A 14,230-nucleotide genomic window follows, 5' to 3' on the forward strand; every position below is an offset into this window, starting at 1 on the left:
GCTTTACTCACCCGCCCCCGGATCTCCTGCTGAGAATAAACAGCTCGACGTTTCTTCATTGCATCATAACGCTCACATGGGCAGGGAGCAGAGTGATGACATCATATAAACAGATTCATTCACTGCCTCCAAGTGCTTCACAAATAAAATACACGCAAGTAAAAATACATAAAAACTAATAAAGATAGGCAAAAGAATCAGCATGACCCACATTAGAATAATAAAAACAGGAAATGGGTCAAATCGGTGAATGTTTGATAAAAGCTGTGATTCAAAGAAAGATACCGACTCAGTTTGTCTTCAGGTTGTTCTAGGATCTCTTTAGGGATCTTATATTAAAGTAAACTTATATTAAAGTAAACTTATATTAAAGTAATCTTATATTAAAGTAATCTTATATTAAAGTAAACTTATATTAAAGTAATCTTATATTAAAGTAAACTTATATTAAAGTAAACTTATATTAAAGTAATCTTATATTAAAGTAAACTTATATTAAAGTAAGCTTATATTAAAGTAAATCTTATATTAAAGTAAGCTTATATTAAAGTAATCTTATATTAAAGTAAACTTATATTAAAGTAAGCTTATATTAAAGTAAATCTTATATTAAAGTAAGCTTATATTAAAGTAAATCTTATATTAAAGTAATCTTATATTAAAGTAAACTTATATTAAAGTAAACTTATATTAAAGTAATCTTATATTAAAGTAAACTTATATTAAAGTAATCTTATATTAAAGTAAATCTTATATTAAAGTAATCTTATATTAAAGTAAACTTATATTAAAGTAATCTTATATTAAAGTAATCTTATATTAAAGTAAACTTATATTAAAGTAAATCTTATATTAAAGTAAACTTATATTAAAGTAAACTTATATTAAAGTAAATCTTATATTAAAGTAAACTTATATTAAAGTAAATCTTATATTAAAGTAAATCTTATATTAAAGTAAACTTATATTAAAGTAAACTTATATTAAAGTAAATCTTATATTAAAGTAATCTTATATTAAAGTAAACTTATATTAAAGTAATCTTATATTAAAGTAAACTTATATTAAAGTAAATCTTATATTAAAGTAAGCTTATATTAAAGTAATCTTATATTAAAGTAATCTTATATTAAAGTAAACTTATATTAAAGTAAATCTTATATTAAAGTAAACTTATATTAAAGTAAACTTATATTAAAGTAAATCTTATATTAAAGTAAACTTATATTAAAGTAAATCTTATATTAAAGTAAATCTTATATTAAAGTAAATCTTATATTAAAGTAAATCTTATATTAAAGTAAACTTATATTAAAATAAACTTATATTAAAGTGAATCTTATATTAAAGTAAATCTTAGAGATAACAAACTGGACTTTTCATGCCGTGGCCAGAAATATGAATCATATACAAATAATAATTTTGTGTGTGCTGGATTTGCAAGTTGTCAAATGAACTTTTTCATTTTCCTTTTCCTTTAGTTTCTATTGAAGCTAAGTCAAAAAGTGAATGTGTTGATAAGTGACATGTTTGTGGACATTCAAGAAACACACAACCACATTACTGTTACACACATGCATGTTTATTGAACATCAAACCAGTGCCCATCATTCAGAGGAAAACACAGATGTGATGAATGTTCACTCATTTATTGCAACAACACACTCAACTCTAAATATGAGAATAACCCAAAACACAGCTCTCTAAATAACTGAAATCCTGAATTTATGTACACACACAGTAAATAAATATGTTCTCCAGTCAGCTTAAACTTCCACTGCTGCTACGAACTTTCACAGCTACTCAACCCACTCATGAGCCTCAGTTCAGTACACACGTTGGAAATTAAAAGGTAGCCTGAGGGGGGCGCTAGAGGAAATTATTAGTTTACTCATTAAATTAAATTCTGACAGTAGGTTGTGGCCAGACCGTGACCATCGAGTAAAAGTCAGTGAGGCCCAAAAACATCTGTATCATCCTCTGGGAACCAGGAACATCTTTGCTAGCTATGACCGTAAATTCAAGGTCCAACAAATTTGAAATTACTCGTAATTAAGTCCAATGTATTTGAATGAGGAGGTTATATCGTACAAAGTAAAGAGGAATCCCTCTCTTGGTTTGTTACCACGATGTAGAACCTGAAACACTGATCGTTCACTCAGGAAAACTACGTAACATTCCTGACTTACTGTGTCTTACTATTGGTTTAACGTCGTCCCAGTTTGAATATAACTGAAGTCATGTTCGATACAAAGTGAGAGTTCTACCGTGAACTCTCACTTTGTATGGGTCATTTCCCTTTGACAACATTACACTCGGCTCTAACTCAGTGAACAAAATAAAGACTTTACATCATCGGAAGTTAGTTTAAAATTTAGGATCAAACCGAACTAAAGCACCTTTCTCACAGGTGATGAGTCATTTCTCTGATGTCCCTGGTGTAAACTCACATGTGGAGTCAGGTCCAGCTGTGACTCACTCAGAGAGCCGGCGAGCAGCTGGCGTGGTGATGTATGATAAGGTGATTTACGTGTGACAGCAGAGTTACCACACACTGATCATTCTAAGTTTGTGACTGATCGTGTTTTTCGCCCTGCAGACGTTTGAGCCACGTCAGCGTCTACCTGGATCTCAACTTTCACTTTGGTGAGTTCAGCATCATCAGGGTTTACGGGAAAGACGAACCAGACAACAAGACAAAGACCCTGAACGCCTCACGGAAGCTTTGAGACTTGTAACAAAATGTACGATTTACCAACACCCGAAGTACACAGGTGTGCTGAGTGCGCTGCAGCACCTCCTACTGGCCAGTTTCTGGAGTACCAGTTTGAGACTCGCACAGAGTAATTTTCCATATTTGACTTATTTATGGAACATGTTCTATTAACTGTCACCTCTCAGAAACAGAAACTGTAGAATGAGACGTAAAGAGAAGATTGATGATTTTAAAGATGTAACAGTGGTTTAGATATGTCTCAAAACAGAAAATCTTTACTAAACCAGGAGGGTCTCATTGAATATGATTTATCTTGAACCAAATCCGTGAGATTCGGAAGATTCAGGTTTAAGGAAGAATCATCCAAACTGCAGCGCTAACAACATGAGAGTGTAGCTGTAGCCGTGGCAACGTCAGCCTCCGAGTAAACATGAGTGATGAGAGGAAACAACCAATCAGACAGAGACGCACCTGATGCAACTTCAATCATCCACCAGTTCATGGAAACTCCTCTGACAGGTGTGTGTGTGTGTGTGTGTGTGTGTGTGTGTGTGTGTGTGTGTGTGTGTGTGTGTGTGTGTGTGTGTGTGTGTGTGTGTGGGTCCATTAGCTCAGCAGTTCGAGGTAGGTGACGGGAACTTTGCCCTTCTCGTTGCCCCGTTCTCCAATCAACCAATCAGGGTCCATTCCTGGTACGGTGTGAACGGTAATGATCTAGAGAAACAAACAGAAAACAAGGAAGATGTTTCTAGATCAGTTTGATCACTAACCTTACGTAGTGAGGACATTGTGCTTGGTCCTCACTTTTCAAGGGGCTGTTGGGGGTTTATCTTTTCTAGGTTACAGTTAGAGCTAGTTCAGTTGTGATGCTGAGTTAGGAAATGCGTGATGCCAGCAGCTCTACGCTGGTATACGCAGGTAAACGTGTGCAAACGCACTAAAACAGGTGATTGACTCCTTTCCCACGTCCAGAAGAGGAGTTGTACTTGTTTTTCCTGAGGCTGAGAAGCTCACCTCACTCTTTTGACTCCTGCACTTCCTCTGATTAATGTCTGAAAAACATCCGGCCACCGTGCGTTGGCATTTCCAGGTCAAGCAGTCGGAGCGCTTGTTGCAGCTCAGCTGATTATTGCACAACGAAAACTCTGCTGCTCAGCTTCATGTGTTATTTACCTGATGCTTAAATAACAAGAATCTAAACTAATTCATTTTAATGAAAATGAATTAGTTTATTACTAATTCAAAGCAGTGGGCCAGGGAAGCTGTGGAGGATCTTCAGGCGTGCTTGGACTGTACAGATTGGGAGGTGTTCAGGACTGCTACAAACAGCTTCTGTGAGGACAGCTGTGTCCCATCACGCTCCAGGGTGTGTTACAACAATGACAAACCCTGGTTCACAGCCAAACTCAAAAAGTTAAGGTTGGAGAAGGAAGAGGCGTTCAGGAGTGGGGACAGAGACAGGTTTATAGAGTCGAAATACAGGTTTAGCAAGGAGGTGAGAGAAGCTAAACGTCTGTACTCCAACACCAGAGAAACTCCAACACCAGTTCTCAGCCAACGACTCGGCCTCTGTCTGGAAATATTGCACACTCACATTGCACTCCTGTTTTGCATTTTGCATTTTACATTTAGCATTTTACTTTTACTTTACTTTTTATATCTTTTATATATTTTTATTTTATATTTGTTTTTTTCTTATGTAAAGTACTTATTGTGTTTTTATGTTTTATGTTCATTGTATGCACCTATACACCAAGGCAAATTCCAGGTAGGTGTAAACCTACTTGGCAATAAATACTTCTGATTCTGATAAATACTTTTAAAGGATCACTTCACATCACCCTCTTCACTGAGATGGATGAGTTTACTCAAACTTTCACTTTGATAAACCTGCACAACTTGTACATGGTGCAGATAGAAATCAAATTCAGATCCAAACTGTGAGGATCTTTAAATCTGTAACGATGTTTCTACATGTGTTGTGTTGTATCTACGGCAGCTGAGGAGGTCATTCTTGTTGAAGAAATCTCAGAGGTAGATGACATGAGTTTAAATACGTGTTTACATTACATTTCATTGAGCTGAAGCTTTTATCCAAAGCGACTCACAATTAGTGCATCAACCACGAGGCAACAAACCAGAACAACAAGAATCAAGAAAGTACACTTTTCTGAGCTGCAGAGGTCGGAGGTCACTAGCATGTAGACCTGCCAGGAGGGAGGTGCAATAGTCTAGGCCTGAGATGACCAGAACCTGGACCAGAGCCTGGACCACAACCTGGACCACAACCTGGACCAGAGCCTGGACCACAACCTGGACCACAACCTGGACCAGAACCTGGACCACAACCTGGACCACAACCTGGACCAGAGCCTGGACCAGAACCTGCGTCGCCCTCAGAGTGAGAAGCGGGCGTATCCTCCTGATGCTGTGCAGCATGTATCTACAGGAACGTGATGTTACAGTAATGTTGGCAGTGTGGGAGAGTTGGCTGTCGAGTTTCACACCCAGGTGCCTAGCAGTCTGTGGGGGGGGGGGGGGGTTAACACAGAGTTGTCAAAGGGAATAGTCAGGTCGTGCGTGGGAGGACACTTTCCCTGGAATGAAAAGTGATTCAGTCTTGTCAAGGTTAATTTTCAGGTGGTGAGCAGACATCCAGTGATGTCAGACAGAGACTCGTGCTGCTGCCTGTGTTTCAGATCCGGGAAAAGAGAGGAAGAGTTGATCGTTTAATAACACTTACTGTAACACGTTCCAGTCTCTTAAAGAGACAGGAGCTAAAACCAAGTGTTTGAGACAGAGGCTGAAAGAGGAGCTGCAGCGATGGACACTCTGAGGACACTGATGAACATTAGAGTGTGAAAACATTTTACAGTCATAACACTGATTAAAATGATCAACATGAAGATGAGCTGAATATGTTTCTTTTAAAATGTCTGTGGATTCTTCCTCTAATCTCTTAAGTTGGACAGAGAAGAGATGACTCCAGACAGACTGGACAGGAGCAATTATTCAAGGACTAATCTGTAAAAGCATGTTCATGTATGAGCTCAGTAACAATGAAGAGCAGTGACGCATGCTGGGAAAGACCCCTGAGAGCGGGATTACCAGTTTTCTGTGAGAACGAAAGAGTCTATTAACGTTTGAAACATTTAACGTGCAAAGTGAGTTTTAATTTCAAACAACAGGTCAACAGAAACGTAGCTGCTCCCTGCTGATGAGTCAGAGTAGTGCGATAGAGGATGTTAGTGTGGAGTGAGTCAGAGGGCTGTACCTCGTCAGCCAGGAGGGACAGCTCGCTGACACCATGGGCGTCGTAGTCATAGAGGACCTTGGCCTTTCTGGTTCCTGTGACGGGGAACTGACTCTGTTCCACCGCCAGCGTGCCGACCACTTTCTGGCCGGACAACACCGTTGCCCCCGGAGACGGTGGTCCAGACAGGAAAGCGGAGGAATGGGGGGCACTGGGAGCACTGGTACAACTGTTGGGACAATTAACGGATATGAGACATGAATTGTTTCCAGCTTCTACATGTGAAGCTGCTGTATCATTGTTCTGCAGGGTGTTTATTCTTCTCACTCATAATCATATCTTATTGGAGTGGAGCCATAGCATCCAGGCCCCGCCCATACATGCAATCAGCCAATCATGAGTCCCTCTCAGCTGTCAATCAGGATGTCTAAGCCTGTTTATCATATAACCAATTAAAACCAAACTTATCCAGCCAGCCATCGGGGAGGGGGGGGGGCTCATTTCCATTGATTTGAACTTTTGCAAATAATAAAATGAAAACATTTATAATTCGATATAATTACAATCGGAGAGTCTTCACCTCCCAGTTTGTGATTATATAATTTATCATATGAATCATTTGACTGAAGTTTGTTTGATGACTTCTTTGAAAAAAAAAGAAATAAAGTAAAAGGTTGTAGTCAGAGGTATTTGGTGATGCATCAATGTGCGTCAGTGTCACACACATGTTTGTGTCTTAGTGTCGACACTCACTCACACATGTTACCTCCTAACTCCAACCTCAACCATCCAAACTACAGCCTTCACCGAACCGAACCCTGAACCAGTGTTAACCCTCAAACAGCCGCTGAGGAACTGGGAACCATCACGCTGTTGCTCTACACTGGAAATGGTCCCCACAAAGAAACAGGAACAAACACACACACACACTCCACATCTGCATCTGTTTAGAGAAAAGACCAGAAAGTTGTTTCCCAACATCTGTGACACTGGAGAGGGAGATTCTACCAGCCAATCAGAGGGAGGCCTGTAAATATTTACACACACACACACATATACATACACAGAAACACACACACACACACACACACACACACACAAACACAGACACAGACACACACACACACATATACATACACAGAAACAGACACACACACACACACACACACAGAAACAGACACACACACACACACACACACACACACACACACACACACACACAGAAACCCACACAGACACACACGAGATGAACTGGGAGATGAACTGGGAGATGAACTGGGAGATGAACTGGGAGATGAACTGGTAGATGAACTGGGATATGAACTGGGAGATGAACTGGGAGATGAACTGGTAGATGAACTGGGAGATGAACTGGGAGATGAACTGGTAGATGAAGTGGTAGATGAACTGGGAGATGAACTGGTAGATGAACTGGGAGATGAACTGGTAGATGAACTGGGAGATGAAGTGGTAGATGAACTGGGAGATGAACTGGTAGATGAACTGGTAGATGAACTGGTAGATGAACTGGTAGATGAACTGGGAGATGAACTGGTAGATGAACTGGGAGATGAACTGGTAGATGAACTGGGAGATGAACTGGGAGATGAACTGGTAGATGAACTGGTAGATGAACTGGTAGATGAACTGGGAGATGAACTGGTAGATGAACTGGGAGATGAACTGGGAGATGAACTGGGAGATGAACTGGTAGATGAACTGGGAGATGAACTGGGAGATGAACTGGGAGATGAACTGGTAGATGAACTGGGAGATGAACTGGGAGATGAACTGGGAGATGAACTGGGAGATGAACTGGTAGATGAACTGGGAGATGAACTGGGAGATGAACTGGGAGATGAACTGGTAGATGAACTGGTAGATGAACTGGGAGATGAACTGGGAGATGAACTGGGAGATGAAGTGGTAGATGAACTGGGAGATGAACTGGTAGATGAACTGGGAGATGAACTGGGAGATGAACTGGTAGATGAACTGGTAGATGAACTGGGAGATGAACTGGGAGATGAAGTGGTAGATGAACTGGGAGATGAACTGGGAGATGAACTGGGAGATGAAGTGGTAGATGAACTGGGAGATGAACTGGGAGATGAACTGGTATGTGTGGATCAGGAGATTGTCTCCTGTGATGGTGTTTAATGGGCACTCCTCACCTGTGGAGCTCCCGCTGCAGCTCCTGCATGTGGTGGTGACACTGAGCGTAGTACGTCGCCTGAGCCTCCGCAAAATCCTGCAAACATCTCTGGTGGTTGAGCTGAGAGGAGAAAAGAAACGAGTGTGAGAGGAGACGGATTCTGCTTGTTTTCGTTCCACCTTCACAGGATCTCACAGAAACAACAGATTTCCAGTAAACACATGTTTTTAACATTGAGCGGATTCCTCAGAGGAAACAATCCGACATGTTGAGAGAAATGATATTTATAAGTGTGAGTGATTTGGTCCAGATGAAAAAAATCTGGTTCTAGTGAATTTAATGGTGACTCATAATGTTTTTGGTGGTAGCGAGTCGTTCTGTACCAGTAAATCCTGGTTTCTTCATGAAATGTCTCGTCTCCTCGGCTCAGTGACGTTTTAATATTTCTGTTGAACAGAATCAACTTTCAAATATTCATCTTGACTTGAAAGATGTGTCCAACTGAGATGTTCAGATGAAGGCCCGTTAGTGGCCTGATGTCCTCAACACTCATATGACATATCTTCAAATTCACTTTTAGTGAACGACTGAACCTCTTTCAAAATGAACTTTCTCATTATTTTTAAACTGTAGTTAATATGATGATAATAATAAACAGACTGAGCCGCAGTGACAGAAGCTGAATGCAACACGATGAGACATGTTTCTCATTTCCTCTGCATCATCACTCGGGCCGAGGCGGAGCGGCTGACTCACTGAGTCACATGACAGGACTCACATGTGTGCTGCTGATTCCTTCCAGCAGCAGTCGAGTGACTTCAGCCTGTCGGTCGAACTCGGTCTGAGCGACGCGCAGCTCGTGCTCTGCCTGCAGGAGGAAGTGAAGAGCGTCACAACTGGGCTCAGACACAAACACACACAGTGCCCACGAGTGAAGACACTTACTTTATCCACCTCCTCGCTCAGCAGCTGAGAGCACAGAGGAAAACACATTTGTTAAAACCACAAAAAAATGTACGAAGAGTGTTATTATAACTTTGTTCACGTTAAATTACAACTTTATACTTGAAATCCGAGACTTTATTCTTCCTCAGTTTGGTCTTAATACTGCGTCACAGTTTTAATAGATGTTGCCTTGAAGAAGAAAATAACAAAGAGCTGCATCATTAAATCTTATTCTAATTCATTCTCTTTTAAAAACCTTTTATTGTACAAAATATTTCTCCTGCCACTGATATAACTATTTCATTTTATTCTTATATTTCCACCTTAATGTTGCGTGATCTTCGAACTGCTTTTGTAAATATGTCTCTGATGTGTTTGTGTCTGACGGCCGCCATCGCTGTTGAACACCGGCTTGAACTGAATCTGACCTTTACTCTACTTTCTGCAGATGTGGACAGCTGCAGAAAGTTTGTTGTGTTGTGCCCCCTTGTGTTGAACTTGTGTTGTTGTAAGGAAGCATCACTTTACCAAATAAATATTTGATATTTGCAGGTGAGATGTTTTATGGGTCTGACTATGTCCTGGTTCATATCAGGTAACAACAAATGTAGAAAATCCGGATAAGACTATTTAAGTGGATTCAAAATGAGACAATGTTTACTTGATTGGATTAACTGGATTGTTGGGACTCGGTGGACGTTGACATGTGTCTCCTCTTTTTCCTCAACTCGCAGGACAAATAATTCAAGTCAAATTGTCCAGGACCAAAGGAGGAACGGTGGAGGAACGGTGGAGGAACAAAAAGCACAAAACGAACCCTGAATCTCTGAGGAGCGAGGAGAACATTTCTACCACCACAGACAAACGGCTCTAACTCCGTGTTCTACTTCTATTTCACTGCGACACATCGATCAACACAACCTTCCTCTGCTCGCATGCAGCCGGATCCGTGGCCACGTCCCAGCTCTCCCAGCCGCTCTGCAGCTGATTCAGTCACAGACACACAAACATGGAACATGACACATCCACCTTCCACTCATTGTCCACACATGTTATAGATGTTTTACTAGGAGGCTGCAGGAGAAGATCCAGAGACAATGACTCAGACATTTGTTCTCACAGACAGAACCTGCAGAACACGTCAGGAACACGTGAGGAACACATCAGGAACACGTCAGGAACACGTCAGGAACACGTGAGGAACACGTGAGGAACACGTCAGGAACACGTCAGGAACACGTCAGGAACACGTGAGGAACACGTGAGGAACACATCAGGAACACGTCAGGAACACGTCAGGAACACGTGAGGAACACGTGAGGAACACGTCAGGAGCATGTCAGACTTCAGGTCTGAAAGGAGGTTACTAAATGCAGCTGATCTTTCCCTCACATGATCTTCACCTGGTTGTCTGAGTCTGAAGCAGTGAACTAAACTGACTTGATGTTGGTTTTTAAAGTCCCTATGTCAGTCGATCTGTTAGCAGGTTAGCTTAGCTGACGGATGTTTGTCTCTTACCGCTGACGCACTGGCAGAGAGGACGTAGTTTCGAGGCCTCGTCTCCTGAAAATCCGGTGCAGCCTTCGAACAAGAGCAGAGAAGAGTCACAGTCATAAACTTAGAATCATTAAAACAGAAAAACAAAAAGAAGTTGGAAGACAAAAAGCAAAGAAGCTCCACGGAAATCGAGAAATGAAAATCATTAAAAGCAGAGGACACAGTATTTGAATGATCTGATGTAAAGAGCTGAACTCCAGACCAACGCCATCCAGGCACCACTCTGAAGATTTACTGATTCTGTTCAAGGACAAGTCGTTATCGTTAGTGGACATAAACCCCACCTACTCCATGTTAGCAGACGGGACACCAAACTAAAAGTTGGTTTGAATTTAATTTGTTATTTGATGATATAAAACCGGGCTGAGACGTCATGTTTGAGACAACAGGACGAGAAGAAGCAGAAGAAATCTGTGAAAAGATGAAACTCACTGCAGCTTTAGCTTCTGCCAGCTTCGCTTTTTTCATACGAGCTTTGCAAATGTCGAGATCCAGACGTCGATTGTCCAGAAGCTTCCTCTCTTTCTGCACAAGACGAGAAGAATCGAGTGAGAAACACTGTGACGTCCGTTTAACTTTTAATTTAAAGATCAAACGACACAAAATCAGATATGAGAGAACACAAAGGTCCAAGTCAGTCGCTGTGAGCGACCCGACCATCTCCTGCTGCTCCTCGTTTCACACAGCTCCTGTGTGAAACGTCTTAAAGCAACATGGTGTCACTCAGACTCACTGAAATCGTCCTCCAGTCTCCTTCCAGGAAGTTACGTAGAGGAGTGAGGAAGGAGACGGCTGAGGTCTGGAGGAAGTCACGCTCGGCTCCTCCCAGTTTCTTCTGGTACTCTCCGACTATGATCAGGGTGCTACCTACACACAAATACACAAATACACACATGTGTTACACACCAAGGAAAATCTAGTGGCTGCAATAATAACTTTTTTTGTTTGGCACTTTATCAAAACCAGGTTAAAAAGAGCTTCACAAACAGTGTGTGTTACAGTGTGTTACAGTGTGTTACAGTGTGTTGCAGTGTGTTGTAGTGTGTTACAGTGTGTTGCAGTGTGTTGTAGTGTGTTACAGTGTGTTACAGTGTGTTGCAGTGTGTGACAGTGTGTTACAGTGTGTTACAGTGTGTTAAAGTGTGTTGCAGTGTGTGACAGTGTGTTGCAGTGTGTTACAGTGTGTTGCAGTTTGTTACAGTGTGTGACAGTGTGTTACAGTGTGTTACAGTGTGTTACAGTGTGTTGCAGTGTGTGACAGTGTGTTGCAGTGTGTTACAGTGTGTTGCAGTGTGTGACAGTGTGTTACAGTGTGTTGTAGTGTGTTACAGTGTGTTGCAGTGTGTTGTAGTGTGTTGCAGTGTGTTGTAGTGTGTTACAGTGTGTTACAGTGTGTGACAGTGTGTTGCAGTGTGTTACAGTGTGTTGCAGTGTGTGACAGTGTGTTACAGTGTGTTACAGTGTGTGACAGTGTGTTGTAGTGTGTTGCAGTGTGTTGTAGTGTGTTGCAGTGTGTTGTAGTGTGTTACAGTGTGTTACAGTGTGTTGCAGTTTGTTACAGTGTGTGACAGTGTGTTGTAGTGTGTTACAGTGTGTTGCAGTGTGTGACAGTGTGTTACAGTGTGTTACAGTGTGTTGCAGTGTGTTGTAGTGTGTTACAGTGTGTTGCAGTGTGTTGTAGTGTGTTACAGTGTGTTGTAGTGTGTGACAGTGTGTGTCACTGTGTTTGTGTGACAGCAGTTCAGACTGTGGTTCTGATGGGACCTCCACTGACCGTACGGCGTCTCTGGACCAAACTCCTGTGCGGCGTCCAGCATGTATTGTCCCAGCAGCTCGGCGTTGGTCGTCCTGGACGGAAGCTTCTTGTCCAGTTTGTCGTAGATAAACTCTTCGATTCGAGAACCTGAGCAGGTGAAACAAAGAAAACAAAGTTCAGGATCCGTCGTCAAAATCATCGACACAAAATGTAAGAACATTTGCATCGTATTGTCAATCATATGTTTTGTTATGTGTTTACAATGTTTTTTGTATGTGTTGCGTCACGTATGTGCTTTTGCTGTATTTAGTATAAACCAATACGTCTGTAAGATGAAAACATAATTGTAGAAATGTTGTCAGAAAACCCACTTTAGAGTTTCCAGTGTCCCTGAAGGCATCACTGCCTGGCAGCTACCTGAGTGTGTAACTCAACACTTGTGTGTGTGTGTGTGTGTGTGTCTGCCGAGTCACTGAAACTCCAACCTGCTCACGTCAGCTCGTGTTCTCCACATGTTGATGCTGCACGAGAACATCTGCTGCAGTTGTGATTATATTGTTTTGTGATTTTTAGATCTGGACTTTTGGATTCTGAACTTCCTGTCTCCTGTTTTACTTTGAAGTTTTTTACCTTGTGTGTCTCTGACTTTTTTTTACTTCCTGTTTGATTGTTTCCTGCTGCTGTGATTGGCTGCTCCACCCTGATGGGCCACACCTGAGTTCAATCCTCTCTCTTCCTCTCTGTGTAGTTCGTCTGTTCACGTTCTCGCTTTTCAGTTTTGATCTCGTCTTCCTGATTTGTTCATTTTGTCTTTTGGAGTTTCCTCGAGTTTGGATTTTCAGTTTGTCGTCACCGTCCTGTCTCCTGAGACTGAGACACACTTCGTTCGTTCCATTCCTCTTTCTACCGGCCTTGCTCATGCTATGCAGTTTAGGTCCGGTCTTACTTTACGTGAAGTTAAATTGATCTTTTATTTATCCCACGACAGTGAAATTAAGATATGGCCAAACTGTGTATCAAGATAAAAATGTTCACATCAGACCACATCGATAATTATCGCCATAAATGTCACATTATTATATTTTTTGTTGAAAGACTGATTTTATAAATCTTCTGTTGATCCATTGAGTGTTAAACCTCTTCAGTGTGTTTACAGTATATATTATATCCATATACAGTTTACTGAACCTCTGTTGCTATTGGTGACATTTTATTGCAAGGATTATTGATATTATAACTCAGTAAATAATAATATAATAATAATCAATAAGTTTTATAATCACAAGAAAATAATATAGAATATAACAGAATATATACAGTGAAACAGGACTGCTCATGTATGAAACTGAAATTGCACAAAGAGAAAATGGTTGTAGAGATATACTTGTTTTTAACTACATGTATGTGTCATGGCTGCCTCACGTATCATAATTAAAGCGTAACACGTCTGAGAGATGAAATAAACACCTGGCCAGTAGGGGCAGTGTTTATTTAGACTCACCTGTGTGATCCACTGAAGCATGAAAAGATAAAAACACAGAGCACAGGACATGAAGCAGTTTCCAGCTGCTGAACCACAACTGGACCAAACACTGGGACATACACATACATGTGCAATACATGTGAAGTCAGATTCTGTCACATTTATCCAATAAAATGAGCAGAGGTCATGGACACAAAAATATAAACATACAAACAATTTATTTCTTTCACTTTAAATTGAACGAGAATATTTATTTTGTATTATATAACTCATTCAACAGGAAGTGATGTCATTTGTTGAAACTGTTCACAAGAGAAGGTTGTTTACTCATTATTCCCTTTACACAGCAATAACAACAACGTGTG

The 14,230-nt window shown here is 40.8% G+C and overlaps 1 protein-coding gene across 4 annotated transcripts in view; it reads right to left on the minus strand.

Moving 5' to 3' along the window:
* Positions 1 to 3,286: 3,286 nt before the first annotated feature.
* The window catches only part of LOC117771357 (endophilin-B2-like), a 12,969-nt gene continuing 2,025 nt past the window's right edge, over positions 3,287 to 14,230 (minus strand). Inside the window, exons 3-13 of one of the 4 annotated variants that reach the window (XM_034601612.1) lie at positions 13,884 to 13,895; positions 12,401 to 12,529; positions 11,360 to 11,493; positions 11,059 to 11,151; positions 10,588 to 10,650; positions 9,070 to 9,093; positions 8,903 to 8,992; positions 8,144 to 8,244; positions 6,908 to 6,912; positions 5,991 to 6,184; positions 3,287 to 3,430 (exon numbers count right to left, since the gene is read on the minus strand). In XM_034601612.1, coding sequence (XP_034457503.1) covers positions 3,323 to 3,430; positions 5,991 to 6,184; positions 6,908 to 6,912; positions 8,144 to 8,244; positions 8,903 to 8,992; positions 9,070 to 9,093; positions 10,588 to 10,650; positions 11,059 to 11,151; positions 11,360 to 11,493; positions 12,401 to 12,529; positions 13,884 to 13,895 — 953 coding nt within the window. In that variant the 3' untranslated portion in view covers positions 3,287 to 3,322. Of the gene's footprint in view, positions 3,431 to 5,990; positions 6,199 to 6,907; positions 6,913 to 8,143; positions 8,245 to 8,902; positions 8,993 to 9,069; positions 9,094 to 10,587; positions 10,651 to 11,058; positions 11,152 to 11,359; positions 11,494 to 12,400; positions 12,530 to 13,883; positions 13,896 to 14,230 lie in introns of all 4 variants that reach the window. The other 3 variants (XM_034601611.1, XM_034601613.1, XM_034601614.1) reach the window with 3 other exon arrangements.

The sequence above is a fragment of the Hippoglossus hippoglossus genome, chromosome 12 (assembly GCF_009819705.1).
Source record: "Hippoglossus hippoglossus isolate fHipHip1 chromosome 12, fHipHip1.pri, whole genome shotgun sequence".
Taxonomy (NCBI): domain Eukaryota; kingdom Metazoa; phylum Chordata; class Actinopteri; order Pleuronectiformes; family Pleuronectidae; genus Hippoglossus; species Hippoglossus hippoglossus.